The sequence below is a fragment of the Girardinichthys multiradiatus genome, chromosome 9 (genome assembly GCF_021462225.1).
Source record: "Girardinichthys multiradiatus isolate DD_20200921_A chromosome 9, DD_fGirMul_XY1, whole genome shotgun sequence".
NCBI lineage: Eukaryota > Metazoa > Chordata > Actinopteri > Cyprinodontiformes > Goodeidae > Girardinichthys > Girardinichthys multiradiatus.
Window position 1 is genome coordinate 11498282 of NC_061802.1, and position 15098 is coordinate 11513379.

At 38.6% G+C, this 15098-nt stretch overlaps 1 protein-coding gene across 5 annotated transcripts; it reads right to left on the reverse strand.

Annotated features, from left to right (window-relative positions):
- Window positions 1-553: 553 nt before the first annotated feature.
- Window positions 554-15098, reverse strand: lhx9 (LIM homeobox 9). Of its 5 annotated transcripts, none has more exons than XM_047375199.1 (6): window positions 14998-15098; window positions 11447-11712; window positions 10368-10570; window positions 9302-9660; window positions 5788-5990; window positions 3195-5279 (listed from the first exon to the last, which is right to left on the reverse strand). In XM_047375199.1, the coding sequence occupies exons 2-6, from the start codon at window positions 11624-11626 to the stop codon at window positions 5025-5027; spliced, it is 1200 nt and encodes a 399-aa protein (XP_047231155.1). In that variant the 5' UTR covers window positions 11627-11712; window positions 14998-15098; the 3' UTR covers window positions 3195-5024. The 5 variants fall into 5 exon arrangements, with proteins under 5 accessions (XP_047231158.1, XP_047231159.1, XP_047231155.1 ...); XM_047375198.1 differs by lacking the exon at window positions 14998-15098 and adding an exon at window positions 14817-14972; XM_047375202.1 differs by lacking the exons at window positions 3195-5279; window positions 14998-15098 and adding an exon at window positions 554-903 and having other exon boundaries at window positions 11447-12276.

Here is a 15098-nt window from a genome sequence, read left to right on the forward strand (position 1 = left end):
TTTTTCTTCAAAAAATACTTGGACTGGAGGGTAGAAACCCCTCAAGAAAGAGGTCAATCAAGGCCAACCTAAAAAAATGTTGCAGATAAATTGCATTCCAGTGAGAAGCAAAGCCTTGAAATTCTTGCCAGTGAGGAGTCATTACATTGTCCAGAATTTCCACACAGCAGCTCCAAAACCTCGAGCAGGGGTTGGCTGTGTTTGTTTGTGTTTCTGCTTCCATCTGGGCTTCCCGTAGCTTTGTGGTGTCAAACCTGCCCACCTTCCTCCCGTCAGACCTGAGGAACATAAGCCCTGCTGCCACAGCGCTCAGGCATCCCGGCAGCTGAGCTTTTTTCTCGGACTGACTGAAGCATTTCCCCACATTGTTGGAATCCAGCACCGGCCCGCTTACTGGTTTGGGCTTCAGTTTCTCCTTTTTATATCTTTCTTTTTTCTGACACATTATTTATTTGGTATGCAAACCTAGCATTTGTGGCAGCCCAAACCTCTCATTTTGCTTTTACAGATACATCTCTTAAGTTAACCTCATTTTAACACACAGACTATAATACTTCAAGTAAAATTTCTCTTTATTTTGATGATTATGGTTGTAACGAATGAAAACACAAAATTAAGTTTTTCAGATAATTTGAATATTACATAAGAGCGATAAAATATATTTTTGATACAGAAATGCCCACCTACTGTACAGTATGTCCATGCAAACTTGATTGCTCCTTTTGCATGAATAACTACATCAATGCAGTGTGGCATGCAGGAGATGGAGGTACTGTTGAGGTTTTAATGAAGCCGGGGTTGCTTCAGCAGGTCTGCAGCGTCATCATCACTGACTGTGGGAATTTCACACTGGACCTTGAGCAACTTGGAATGCCTCTCCACTCTTCCTCCAGACATTGGGACCTTGATTTCCAAATGAAAAGCAAATTTTACTTTCATCTGAAAAGAGGTCTTTGGGCCTCTGAGCAATAGTCCAGTCCTTCTCCTAAACCCAGGTACAACGCTTCTGCTTCAGCAATGGTTTAGCACAAGGGATGTGACAGCTGTAGCCCATGTGCATGTCTGTGTGTTGTGGCTATCGGAGCAGTGACTCTGTCTGTAGTCCAGGCTTTGTTAATATATAGTCAACTCTTAAATTGACTTTGCGCTTCTTCCTTCCACTTAATTTTCCATTGATAAGGTTGCATATAGCAGTTTGTGAACACCCAGCTTCTTTATCAAAGACATTTAATTTCCCTCTGTCTTGGTGGAGAGTCTCAAGGACCCTCATTATTGGATAGGATATTATATTTCAATAGCATTTCAGTTTTAAATTTCGTTTTTTTTTCTTGTTTGACTGTTGAAATACTGTAATTTTCTAAGAAACTGCATGTTTGGTATAGCTGTAAACCATAATCATCAAAATTAACAGAAGCTGCTTGAAGTATATCACCTCAGTATGTGTAATGAATTTCACCAATGTGGATTTCACCTTCTCAGTTAAATTACCAAAATAAAATTATTTTCAAATGATATTCTATTTTATTGAGATGCACCTTCCCATTCACTGTACATCATATATCATGCTGAAAACAAAGTGCTTTTTCACCTTTATTACAAAAACAATTATTTCTGCAATTGCATGACTCATATTTTAAACAGCTTTAAGCAAAGGTGATGCTAAAAAGAAACGTAACTGAGGAAGAATCTCTGGTGTAAGAACCAAAAATTATTAGGGACGTTCTGAGACTCACTAGAGATATACTGCTTTCACAAATAACCACAACTGGGAGCTAAGAGAAACCAAGAATGCATTTTTCACTCTTTACAATAAGCTTGAAGCAATGGTGCCTATCTGCTGTCTGCTCAAGAGGTATATAATTCATGTGCTTCATTTTTGCAGCAAACAATAAATCATACAGCGGATCAAGGGAAATTATACACAACCTCGAGGAAAATGTTAACAAGAGGATGAGGTGCATGCAGAAATGAGGATCTTTTCTTTATTCACTTGGTCTCTCTCTTTTTTTATACTTCCTTCCCTCGGCACAGCCAGATGGCAAAGCTCCAGCTCTGCAGTCCTCTTCATACACTCATCATATTTGATGGGCATCCTGCTGCCGAGTCTCAAGGAGGCCATGTGTTTTACAAAATGACACTTGTGACAAAAGAAAACTTCTATTTAGCAAACTGAATCTTGGATGGAGTGCAGGGGGAGGGCAGCAGCATGTGTGTGTGTGTTTGTATATGTGTGTGTGAGTGGAAGAAAACTACTGTGGGGATGTCTATCTTGTGTGTATAACAGGAGAAGCTTGTGTCTGTGTTTATATTAATAACATCCATATTGTCTGATTGTTACTATGTTAGGTGTCTTTCAATCACATTATTTCTTCCTGTGAATTATTTTTAAACTATATTACATGAAAAATGTTACATTTTCTTCTCCAAAACAGAAATCTTCACTTTTACACACTGAAGGCTTAAATATCATACACCGTTGGTCTCTTCTGTTGATGCATTCAAACATTTTGTTCTTTAAAAGACAAAAAAAAAAAAAAACGTGTTGTACATTTGCATCTGACACAATATTTTTTTTAATGTTGGTTGTTTTATTTTTTCTCGATTTGCTATCATCTGATCCTAAAATTGTCTTTGTCTTCAATGGTGAGGAATTCCCATCAAAGTTTTCCCCCTTCTCTTAATACTTTAGGGAATTTTCAAACGTCGGGATGTATGGCTGTAATGCCCCAAGATTTGTTCTCCCTGAAAGAAACGATAGAGTAAGAATATATTAACTACAGAGCAACCTGGCTTTACGCGGTCTGCATTTTACTCTCACTTCACTTTTTAGATTTACCAATATGTTATGCATAAATATATAGGACGTATGCATATCGATATAGAAATCAATATGTGCTTTGCAGCATTCCTTTTATTTAAGATTTAAAGCCATGTTCATGCATTAAAAAGCAATTTCAATGTTTCTGACTGCAGGGTTTAGATGCAAATCCATGGGGCATTACGTTAAAAAACCATAAACATCATAAATTAGGAAATAGAAATTAAAAATGGAAGCAAAAATGAAGACGTTTGGCTTGTAGTTAATAATTGAATGCTCTCTCTCATGCTTTCTCTCTTGCATTTGCTGATGTGATAAACTTGCATTCAAGAAGGAACACAAAAACATGGCAAGTGTAAATGAAAAATAAAACCCGTTTAAAGCAAAGTATTTTTATTCACACAAATTTAATAAGATATATAACAACCGTTTGGTCCATAAATATTTAAGGGGAAATAGTTTCTATACACCATCTTTATCAAGAAACAGGGAAACATGGACAATCTTGATAAAACACTTACTGTACTCAACTATTAACACGAAGATCAATATATAAGGTTCTTGGATTACCCAACTATATCTGAAAGAGTGCACAAATGCTTTCTATGACATCGCTGCCCCCGCCCTCCCGCCCACTTTTTTTTTTCTTTTAAAACAGGGTACACCATTAAAAGATCTTCGGAAATAAGATGCAAAACAGTACAAAACTAGTGAGGCGCCAAAAGGATGTGAGTCAGTTAACAAAGAACACAGATCCTGAATTTCACAAACTCTCTCCCAAGTTATAGCATTAAGGCACATGGTAGAACTGAGTTAGGCGTCTACTTCATGAAGTAGATCAAGAGCGCCACTTTGTTCTGCAGGAAAACAAACTGTGACGCTCACAATGAAATCTGAAGGTTTGCTCGGTCGATCGATCAGCCAGAAGAAACAGCTTTTTATGTTTGTTTTTTTAAATTCTTATTTTTTGGTCTGTTTGGTGGCAAGTGTCAGTAAAGAAAGTGTAAATATGGCCAAACAGGAGAACACATGGACGATGATTTCCCACTGGCTGCTTGTCGCAACTCCACCCATCTGAGGTCAGATGTTTTGACTGGTTCTGTCGGCTCCTAAAATCTAGTCTGCAGCGTCGCAACCACTTAATTTCTCAGCCCCCCGACTATATTCTTACATTTAAAATCACGTCATTACCCTGAGCAACATGATAAGGACAATAATGCACTTTTCTCTGGGCAGTATGTTGTCACTGTGCAACTGAGTTTAGCTGTGGGTCTGTGGATATGTTTACTGGGCTTTGTCTATTAGATCCATGAGAATCACAAGTTCCAAAAGCAAAAAGCGCTCCGTCAATAAGACGAGTGATTAGATACAATCTGAATTTCTTCTGCTGCTTTTAATAATCATCAGTTTCTACCAAATGGATGCGTTGAAGTGTGTGGGGTTTACTTCTGGATTCATGAGAAAAACGCCTTTGTGTGGGGTTTCAGCTTCTGTCTGCTGGCTGCCTAGGTGCTTTACAATGTAAATTTAGATGCTTTTACATGTAGCTTCTGTCAGGTTGCCGACGTCTGATTCCATCAAAGTCGGCCTTCCAGACTGAAAACATTCGGTATTAATTAAAGCCTGTTTTCTGGAATTACCCATATACAGAACATTCGACAGGTTTTCCAAATTATTCCGACGCAGAACCAAAGAAATTCAAAAATCTGGATAGTGCGAACACAGTGCATACATATACATATTTCTGGCACTATTTTTTGAATTTAACCAATTAACTATAAATTAGGGAGGGCTTGTCTAAACATATTTTACTACAAATATACAAATTAAGTCAAATCAGACAGAGTCTAAATTTCCAGCCAAGTTTCAAGTTATTTTCCCCGAATAAAATCTGCAATCCGAGACAATTTTCCAATCTCTTTAACTCCAAATAAGTCCAAGAATCCAAGAGTCAATCTTTGCAGCTTCAAATGCTACACATTAGAGTAATTTCCTAAGTGGTCGCTGCTGTTGTTGCCATTGTTGTTCCTGTTTGTGTACACAGTACAGCACTGTCTCTTCCCAGGAGCTGTCTCTGCTCTCTGTTTCATTTTAAAGGTGTCATTTACAAAAATAAATGTAACTTGAAGAAAGAAACTAAAAGAAAGTCCAAAAAAAGATCAAAAACAAAACTCAGAATAACAATCAGTCTGATAGAGATAGCTTGTTAGAAAAGGTTTGTCAAGGTAGTTTGTGAAGGGCTCCCCGAATCATGGCTGTCCAAACTAGAGGTGACGGAGGTCACTACAGTGATAGAGGGGTTTGTCAGGTCTGTTAGTGTGGCCGCGCTGGAGGGGGGGGTCAGGGCCCCACTGTCGGATGAGGGCGGAGGGAGTGAGGTGCCATCAGCCTTATCAACACCTCCATTCTCCTGTCGCAAAACGTTCCTTCTGAATTTGGCTCTTGCGTTTTGGAACCAAACCTGCAAACCAATCCCAGTGTGGCTTTTACTTTTTGTGTTTAAATATAGTTTTTTTTTTTTTTTTTTTTTAAAGAAAGCACCAAATCATTACATATGCAGTTTCCCTTCTCTTTAGATATATAAACTTTATAATATGATCAGTCTCATACATTATTTTTGAACTGTTATGTGATTTTGATAGCAAGTCAAATCAAAATCCTATTCCTATTTTTATAATGCGAGAGCTGTAAATATAAAGAAAATATGCACTCTCATTTAAAGTAATATAACAGTGTTTAGCTTTCGGTTGCATACTTGATTACTACTTTTCAATTTTCTAGAAAAAACTAGCATTTAACAGTTAACAAATTTCAAGTAAAGGCCCCTGGATATACATCTAATGACTACATGGACAAAAAAAAAAAATAAAGCATAACTAAAAAAGATGAAATTGATGGTTTGAAACAAGGGAAGATGGAGGAAAAGAGGGATGCAAACGATCAGTAAAGAGGAATGGCTGTTCGCTTACCTGCAGAACTCTCTTAGTAAGGCCTGTTTTCTGAGCCAGCTGCTTTAAGTCCTTGGCGTCCGGATTGTGGTTGATGGCAAAATAGGATTTCATTGTCCGCAGCTGATGGTGCTTGAAGGAGGTCCGCATGCGTTTGGTCTTCTGCGTCGGAGCATAGGCCTGCTGGTCCCGGTCCAAGTGGTCGGTGTCGTTCTCGTTGCAGCCTGCACAGAGGGCAGGGAGCAGAACACGGGCATTGGATCACAATCAGAAATAGAAAACACGGATTCATAAACTCTAGTGTCCTGGACTGAAATTTGGAGATTAAAATTTCAAGGATTATTCTGATTCCTATCAAAAACTGTCAAAAGTCAAAGTTATTTAAGTGAATAAATGTCTTCATGATACTGTATGCAAAAACTAATCTGGTGCTTTAGATTAACCCAAAGTGTGAATCTCTGGTGTTGATTACAATAGTTTTCTTTGCTATTAGACAAAATCATTAAAAACGTAACAATAAAATCAATTTGCTGTTTGTAATATGACAAATTTAAATAATTAGGATTATTTTGTAATTTATGACTGAGGCATGTGACACTGATGGTTAGAAGATGTAAATAATCTAACTGTGCAGTGCAGATGCAACATACAACTGAAATCTGCTGTTGTTTCCCCTAATTATATATAAAAAGTTTGAATATTTAAAACCAACCAAAAGCCCCAACATTTTGATAAATTATTTCCAGTATCACTGGGACCAGGCTCAAAGCTTTCTGCTTGTGTTTGCAGGAACTTATAGGTCTAATGGGCCTCATTTGTCAGAGGCTTTGAGAGTAAAACACCTGAAATGGATTCACTAAATGGAACGCATGCTTGACTAAACGCTCCACAGATACTCCAGCATTTATCAGCATGAAAGAAAGAATCATTCTGCACCGTTTTATAAAGTTACTAAGTTGTTGCAGAAACTTTCTGACCTGGTAAACAGATCATTTCTTCCTGATACAAAATAGAAGTTTGGTCAAAGCAATGCATGTGTTGTAATTTAATCACTCTGCTGCAAAAGAGTGAAGATCTAATGTGCAAACAATGCGTGCAGGAGTTTAAATCTGATGGAAAGTTGGAAAGTTGTGTTGATTTTCTTATCTAGTTTTTTTTTTTTTTTTCTGGAGGCTAATAGAATAAAAAATGAAATGCAGACATGTAATTATAGCAGATAGATTTTACATAATGTTATGACATATGTGTTTGAAAACTGCTCCTTCATGCGGTATTCATGCAGAATAACCTTCCTTTTTTTTATTATTTGAATGCATCATGAACATATCTGTTTGTTTCCCTGCTCCAGTTCTCACTGGACGGTGGTTCTCTCAGCATCACCCACTAGGGGTCTCCATCTGCATAGGAGAACAACGTGTTCACCGAACGGTGGGGAATACACAGAGGACCCACACCTCTCCCCTGGTGAAAACATGCATGGATGTTCTTACTGGAGCACAAACAAAACCTCAAACAAAACCTCTTCCAATTTGTCAGGAATGTGAGTCTCTGGATTTGACACGTTGGTGTATTAACAGGAACAGTGTGAGACAGTAATGGGACATGTACACAGAGTCTGTTCAAAATGGGAAAGTCAAAAGCAAAGGTGTGTGTGTGTGGAGGAGATATTTCTATTGCTACAGCTGGAAAGCTTTATGTTTCATAGTTTTACCTGAAGCATCTATTAGGGCCAATATAAATTATAAAATAATTTATGTATCCTAACAAAGAATGTTTTGAACATGAAAAAACATGTATTATAATACAGCAGTTTAATAAATCCTCTTCTGTAAATGTGTCAAAAATTAAATAAAAGATTCTCACTGGGACCTTTTCTGTATCTGAAATGCCTAATAATGACGTAATGTGGACAAAATCTAACTGAGGGATTTACTATTAATTTACTATTATCTGTCAGTGTTTTTTTTTTTTTTTCATTGAATTTTTTTATTTTAACCTGCTATAACTCAAATTCACTGTAATACTGTGGAGCATCAGGGTTACACTGTATTTATTTAGTATAAAGCCAACAGTGACAACAAACTGATCTGACCTGGTGGTGCATTCACATGAACAGTATGATACAGGAAAACTAATACATGTAAATATATGTATTCCAACATGTAAAAAAGAAAATGTATACATACACACATGTATATATATATATAATATTTACTGCGTCTGGAGCTTAATCAATTCATACGATCATCATTCAGTTTAGCTGTAGGATTAACAATTGTCAGTCTGTTTTTTTTTTTTGGTTTTTTTTTTTGCTTTTACCTGTTGTGACTGCATTTTGGAGGGTAAACATATCACAGTAGGTATCCTACTTCCTATAAGTGCAACAGTGGGAATTTAAGGATTTGCATAATCCTTCGCAGTTGTGTGTTGGGAAAATAAAGCCCTTTCTTTCGAGCGCAGCTCGGACGGCACAGGTCTGTGCCTGTCCCTGCTGCAGGCCCCTGTGAGAGGAGAACCGACACACAGGAGGCCCGGGATTCCAACGTCACCTTCAATTAACAGGGAACAATTAACGCGCAGATTACCCCTATTCCTCCCCCTGTTCTATTCAGCGGGGAACAGGGGAAACTCGGCGCACAATGACAAACTTTCTCAACCGCGCACTAATTCGAGGAAAGCGACAACAAAATGAGGACGCTGCGGGGAAGGTTCGAGGGTCGGGGTCATAACATTCAAGCGATTGAAAAGAAGGATTTCAGAGGAAAAGCGTAGATTTAACGCAAGTTTACGCAGCGAAAATACCGTTTATTAGTTTGGAGGAAAAAAAACTAGTAAAACAAGATTTTTACCCACAGCAATTTCCACCCAATTCTGTAAAGTCACCATGGCCTAATTTAATCATAATTAAAAAAGTCGATGAGCAGGTTGACGCAGAGGTCAAATTTCGATTATGGGATACTTTGGATACAGAGACGTTGCGGCTCAACTATCCCCAGACAATGTTCAGTTTAAAAAAAAAAAGGCCTAAATAAATATGTATTGCTTTTAAAAGCTGAGAAAGGTGTGTTACAGCGGAGTGGGAGGAAATCAATCAGATTAGAAAACAAAGGATTTTATGCGTAATGTAAGCAATATTTATCTTCCTAAAATAAATAAGGAAAATGGCAAAAATCATCACAACTGTAGGATTTTTATTTATTTATATATTCTGATTCTGTTTGAAAATTTGCTAAAAAAAAAAAAAAAAAGGTAACAAAACCAGCGTCCCCAAAGAGAGCATCTTATTTGACAAAAGCTTTCAAAGTTAACCTTCCATCGGCTCATGAGGGCTTTTAAAATGTAGGCCAACACAGCAATTATTATTATTATTCTCCAGAAAATATACGGTGGTGATTCGTCTTACTTTGCTCTGCTGCTTCTGGGCCAGTCCACTTTCTAAGGTCAAATCGTTCATTTAGATCCGGATTAGAAAAAAAATTAAAACCCATGCATGTGATCGTGTGAGGCCCCACCCTCTACACCCTACACCACTCACCTGTGTTGTAGCTGGGTATGTCTATCCCCATGGCCGGGCTCTTCCTCTTGCGGGGCCTCCCCTTCTGCGCCGTCCCGGTGCCGTTGAAGTAGGGCAGGGCGAGGCCGCCGCCCTTGGCCGCCAGCTCGGCGAAGTTGAGCTGCGGATGGTAGTCCGGGCCCTGCACCAGCGTCTCGAAGTGGAGCCGGCAGTACACCAGGCTGTCCTTCATGCCGAAGTGGTCGCCCGTGGTCAAGGTCTTGTTGCACGTGGTGCAGGTGAAGCAGCTCAGGTGGTACACCGAGTCGCGCGCTCGCATCACCATCTCCGAGGCGGATATCCCGAGGTGGCAGCGCGCGCACCTCTGCACGGAGAACCTTCTGGAACAGACGCATCGTCAAAAAATCCGCACACATAAAAATAAAGTCAAATGCAATGCACACGTTTTACTGAATACTAACCTGAAACTGGCTAACAGGGAGGTACAGTGTTCTGGTTGGGGAAAACGTAATGTATGCACGATTAGGCCCGCACTTTGATGACGCTAACAGTCACATCTGGCCTGTAAATGAGCGTGTGTTTAAACAATTTCTCTTTTAAATGTGTGTGTGTGGGGGGGGGGGGGGGATTTCCTTCACCTCAGTTATTGCACCATTCATCACAATCAATTAGCATTATATCTGATACTAAAATAAGGGAGAAAAAGCAAAAACGCTTCTGTTTATGCATTTATATTTTGTATTAGGAGGTCAATGTGAAAATGTGGAGAAAGCTCAACAGCGCCCAAATAAAAGCGACAAATGAGTTACTTTAAAACTAAACGACGGCTAATAAAGCTCAAAACGAGTGAAAAGCGCAAGGAAAAAAGAGAGGGTGACTCATGCATTCATGTCCATGTGGTTAACATTATACAGCCAGAGCATTCCTGCCTAAGCCAGTGTCGAATAAAGTCGAATTTTAGGAGCATAACTTGTTTCCAGGATCACTGTTATGATGTTGGTGTGCAAGAATGAGCCCTAAAGCAGCTTACTGGGTCAGAGTTTATACTGACATGGAAGACGCGGATATTTATCCAAGTTCTCCTTACCTGTAGTAATCCTCCTTGCAATAAATACTCCCATCCTTGGCAAAGCACGTCAGCTCCGACTCCAGCGCCAGTTTACATTCGCAGCACTTGAGGCACCGCAGGTGCCACTGTTTGTCCACGGCCAGGAGGTAGTATCTGTCCGAGATCTTGCCACCGCAGCCGGCGCACAGGGCAGGCTTCTCCGGGCTCATGGAGGTCATGGTCTGGGAGAAAGAACGAAGGTGTGAAAGGGGGAAAAACGTTTATATAAATATATATATATATATATATATATATATTTATATATATATATATGTTATTGTATTTGTTAAAATACAATAACAAAATTATTTATTTATTATATATATATATATATATAAACGTTTATATATATATATATATATGTTATTGTATTTGTTAAAATACAATAACAAAATTATTTATATATATATATATATATATATATATGTATATATATATATATATATAATTTTGTTATTGTATTTTATTAAAAATCTATTTTTTTTCTAAATAATCAACTTCACCTTATATCATAAAATAAGGATAATATTGTTCAATCTCAAACCAGATATAGGACTAAACACGACACAATAAAAATTAGATAACGTTTTCTCAGTTATCAGTAGGAATTAAATTGGAGCAGTTTTCAACCTTGTTTACTACGTCGCTGTAATATCTGATCCATTTAATACACATCGCTACATTTTTGTTTAACATAATAATAATAATAATAGCAATAATAATTATAATAACCATAACAATGTTTTATCAAATTATTTAGATTTTGCTTACCCAAATATTGTTTTTATTATCTTGAAGTACATATTTAGAAAATCTGTATTTAATATTTCAGTAATAATAATTGTTTCATTTTTTTCAAAGTGACAAATTTTCCAAATTAAATTCAAATAACATCTATTTACCATTCAGTTGGCAGAATAGCGTACATTAAGATAAATCCAGCAGCTCAGGTCTTCCTATCTCAGAAATAATACGTTCAGCCTCAGTTAACCTCACATAATTTACAATTCAAAAATTAATCGTCGCCTGAATTTCAGCTCCATCTCTGCGGTTCTTACCGACTCCCTGCCGTTGAGCTGCATGCCCTTCGCCAGGCGCGACTCCGTCTTCGTCCTCCTTTCCATTTCCTCCATGATTCCTTGGATGTGATCCCCGGAGATACCGTGGAAAAGCATGGCTCCCGGTCCTGGACACAACGTGCAACTGCTCGCCTCTGTTTTGCAGCTCACAACTTCCATATACTGTGCCTCTTGGCTGCGCCCCGTTTTCCTTTTTCTCTCTTTTCGTTTTTCTTAGCGCATCCGAGTGGGCTCTATACAAAACACTAAATGGGGGAAAAAAAAAAAAAACATAAACCCTGGTGATTCAGATCACCTCCACGGCTGAAAGCAGAAGAAACTACAGCACGGGCGGGACAGGAGGAGAGGCGCTGAATCCCCGCTTCCCGTGAATGTCTCTCATCCAGTAAAAGAAGAAAAAAAAAGTAGATAGTCCAAATGATGCGACAAAACGGTGTGGAAGCTGTGGTGGAGAGGGACCAGGGGATGAGGAGGGGGACTACAGTGTGAACAGTCGCCAAAAAATAATGTCACAAAGTTTTTGCTGGCTTCTTTTTGTGCTGCAGGAGGAAGGGAGGGTGTTCCTCTGTGCTTGGAGGTCAGGTTGGGACTGCCTGGATTTGAGAACCGTGTTGTATTTGTGAAGAGAGAACAGCAGAGCCGGCCCAGTCTGAATAATTTGGTAGGAGGAGTCCTTCTCACTCTCTCCCCCTCTCCCTCTCTCTCTCTCAGCATCACCACTGATTTTCTATTCACCAACAAAGAGCTGTCACTATTTCATCAAAAAAACACCACTTTATCCTCACGTTTTCATGGCCCTTACTCTCCCTTTTAAAAACATGTAGCTGGAATAAACTAAAATAATCAGTTATTATATTATATTATATTATATTATTCAAACAAATAGGTAGATATGTATCCAAAACTTAGGGAATATAAAGAAATTATTAAAATTAATAAATGTATCATCATTTGGCGTTTAGGGAGAGCTTCATTCTGAATTCACGCTGTTATTTGGCTTTATTTATGTGTTTTTGTGTCCTGAAATAACGTAATAAATCTTTCTGCGTGTCTTCCTGCTGTACAGCCGGGGCGGGGCAGTGATCGGTGACAGCCTAAAAGGCGGGGAAAGATTACATTAAACAATCCTAAAAGAATAGAGCGTATAATTAGGATTTTGTCTTAGAATGAAAAGCACAATGTGCGTTTTTTGAAACGAAAAAGAATAAACGATGAATATAAATATCCTATGTATACATTTGTTCAGACCAAAGTCAACTGTCTATTTTCATTTCCTGAAATGTCTGATTTTTTTATGCAAATAAGTAAATTATGACTAGCCTGTGCATACCTGTAAACGTCATGCAGAACAAATCTTACTCTCCCTTCCAATAAACGCCACATTTTTTGCAGGAATTAAGAGCTCATCCACACATTTAATGTCCTGTATGAGATAAAAACATCGTTTACCTGCAAGAGACTTGATGGGATGGTGCATAACACTGCAAAGCCATATTTTTTGGTTATATTTTCTGAAAAGATTCCATGAATAAATATTGCATTTTATGTGGGTCACTGTGGAGTAATATAATAAAAATCAGTGTAACTTTTAAAGGGTGTGAAAGCTGTTTTATATAAAATAAAATAAAAAGAAGATGGGCCAGAGTGTAATAGTTTCAGTTGAAGGGCCAGGAGGGGGTAGAAACTATCCAGGCTCACACAGGGCCGGATTTAGGAGGATGTGGGGCCCTGGGATAGATCCAGTTTTGGTGCCTTATAGATTAATAGTTTGGTACGCATTACTTTAAGGTCTATACACCTTAGTCACATAAAAAAGTTTTTTTTCTAAAACAATCTTTTAAACTGTCCTTTCAAAAAAATCCTCATAAACACAGTATCGGTTCTGGAGAGCTCTTTGTCCACACACGTACAAAAAAAGCCCAAATTATTAAAGTGACCATGCTAGGGCTGTATGCAACAATGTAAGGAATAATAACTAAAGACGGAGGTGTGGAGTATCCTAAGACATCACACTGATATAGTTTAACCACTTTTCTAGAAAAATGAAATATAAAATTTGTTTTGATGCCCCCATAACCTTGGGCCCTGGGCTACTGCCCCTGTGAACCAGCTTTAAGTCCAGCCAAGGGCTTACAAACCCAACCCAGGTCCAAAATCAGCCTTAATAATTTACAAGATTTTTAATCAATGTTTGCCACAAAGTGACATTATAGCAAAAAATAATAGATTTACATATGCTCAGGAGGATTTGCAGGTGTGGATGCTTCATCTCAAGACATATAATGTCTTCATGACCCCCCCACCACCAACCCCATCCCCCTATTTTCTACCCCCCCCCCACACACACACACACACCCCGTGAAGTTGTGTTGGCTTTAATTGGAGGCCCCTTGATAGCAGCGCTGTAAGCTGAAGCCTGAGCCTTCCTGGACGGGCTGGAGCTGCAGCTGTTCTCAGAGCAGCGACGTTCATTTGCTCTCTGTCAGGGTCTTAGCAGCAGCCGCAAAGCGGTGAGAATGGTCCAAACGGATCGCATATCACCTGGACAAAGACACCCCGAGAGGAAAAAAAGGGCAAACCATCTCTGTGTGAAATTCGTTCACACTGCTAATTTGTTTTTGAGTTTTTTTCTTCCACTAGAAAGTTGGAAATTGCGCCTTTATATATATATTTTCTTCCAAACGCATGAGGTTTATTCTAACATGCACACGATTATATGTTTTTTTGTCACGTTAGTTTTGACCCGTCGCCTCCAGCAGTGGCATTTCATTTGACTGAAGATGCATTAACCAGTGTGTCATTGAACACCAAGGGGACGAGGCAATCATCTCTTTGTTGCTTTCGTTTTGTCTTGTTTTCTTTCCCATTTCCTCCCAAACCTTACGTGCCAACGTGCCCTTTTTAATTTATTTTTTAACTACTTTTTGCAATCATAACGTACATAACAGACCAAATAGATCACATACAATGTATTTACCATATTAAAACGTGAAAAAGAAAAACATATTTTATCATGAACATTTTATATATATATATATATATATATTTTTTTTTTTTTCTTCTAATCTTTACGTGCAAGTAAAGGCTTTACAAATGTTTTCGCTTTGCAAAGAATAAATATTGGATACAGTAAATTGCATGCAGCCATTTTTTAAATTTTGTAATTATGCGTGATGAGCAGAAAGTCTTCTCTAATTCATTTTAACTGTAAAAGTTATCGGATGCAAATAAGAATACCTGAATTTCGATGCTTTCATCTTTTTCCTTTTATCAATAAACGATCAGAGTTGCACAAAATTTCTTTTCAGCATCGCACCTAGGGAGGGGGGAAATCAATCCAGGGCCTTACCTTCCATCACATCCCCGTTCATCCTGCAGAATATCAACCGTGTCATCGTTACATCCTCATATGTGTCGCGCATTTCTCTACCCACATTCCTCCGTCGATTTTCTCCAGTTTTTGTGTCAAATCGAGCCCCGCTCTGTGTTATTATCGCCGCAAGACTGAAGAGTTGCAGAAAGGGTCTTACCTGAGGCTGAGAGATTCCCTGTGCGGCGCGCAGGCGGAGGAGCTGCGGACTGTGCGCGCAGAGCGGTGGAGACAGACAGGCGGAGGAGACGCTGCCGGTAG

Coding starts and splice junctions, on each gene's coding strand:
- lhx9 (XM_047375199.1), bottom strand. CDS start 11,626: ATGGAAGTTGTGAGCTGCAAAACAGAGGCGAGCAGTTGCACGTTGTGT. Junction 10,571..11,446: donor AGCTCAACGGCAGGGAGTCG/GTAAGAACCGCA, acceptor TCTTTCTCCCAG/ACCATGACCTCCATGAGCCC. Junction 5,991..9,301: donor CATACCCAGCTACAACACAG/GTGAGTGGTGTA, acceptor CCCTCTGTGCAG/GCTGCAACGAGAACGACACC.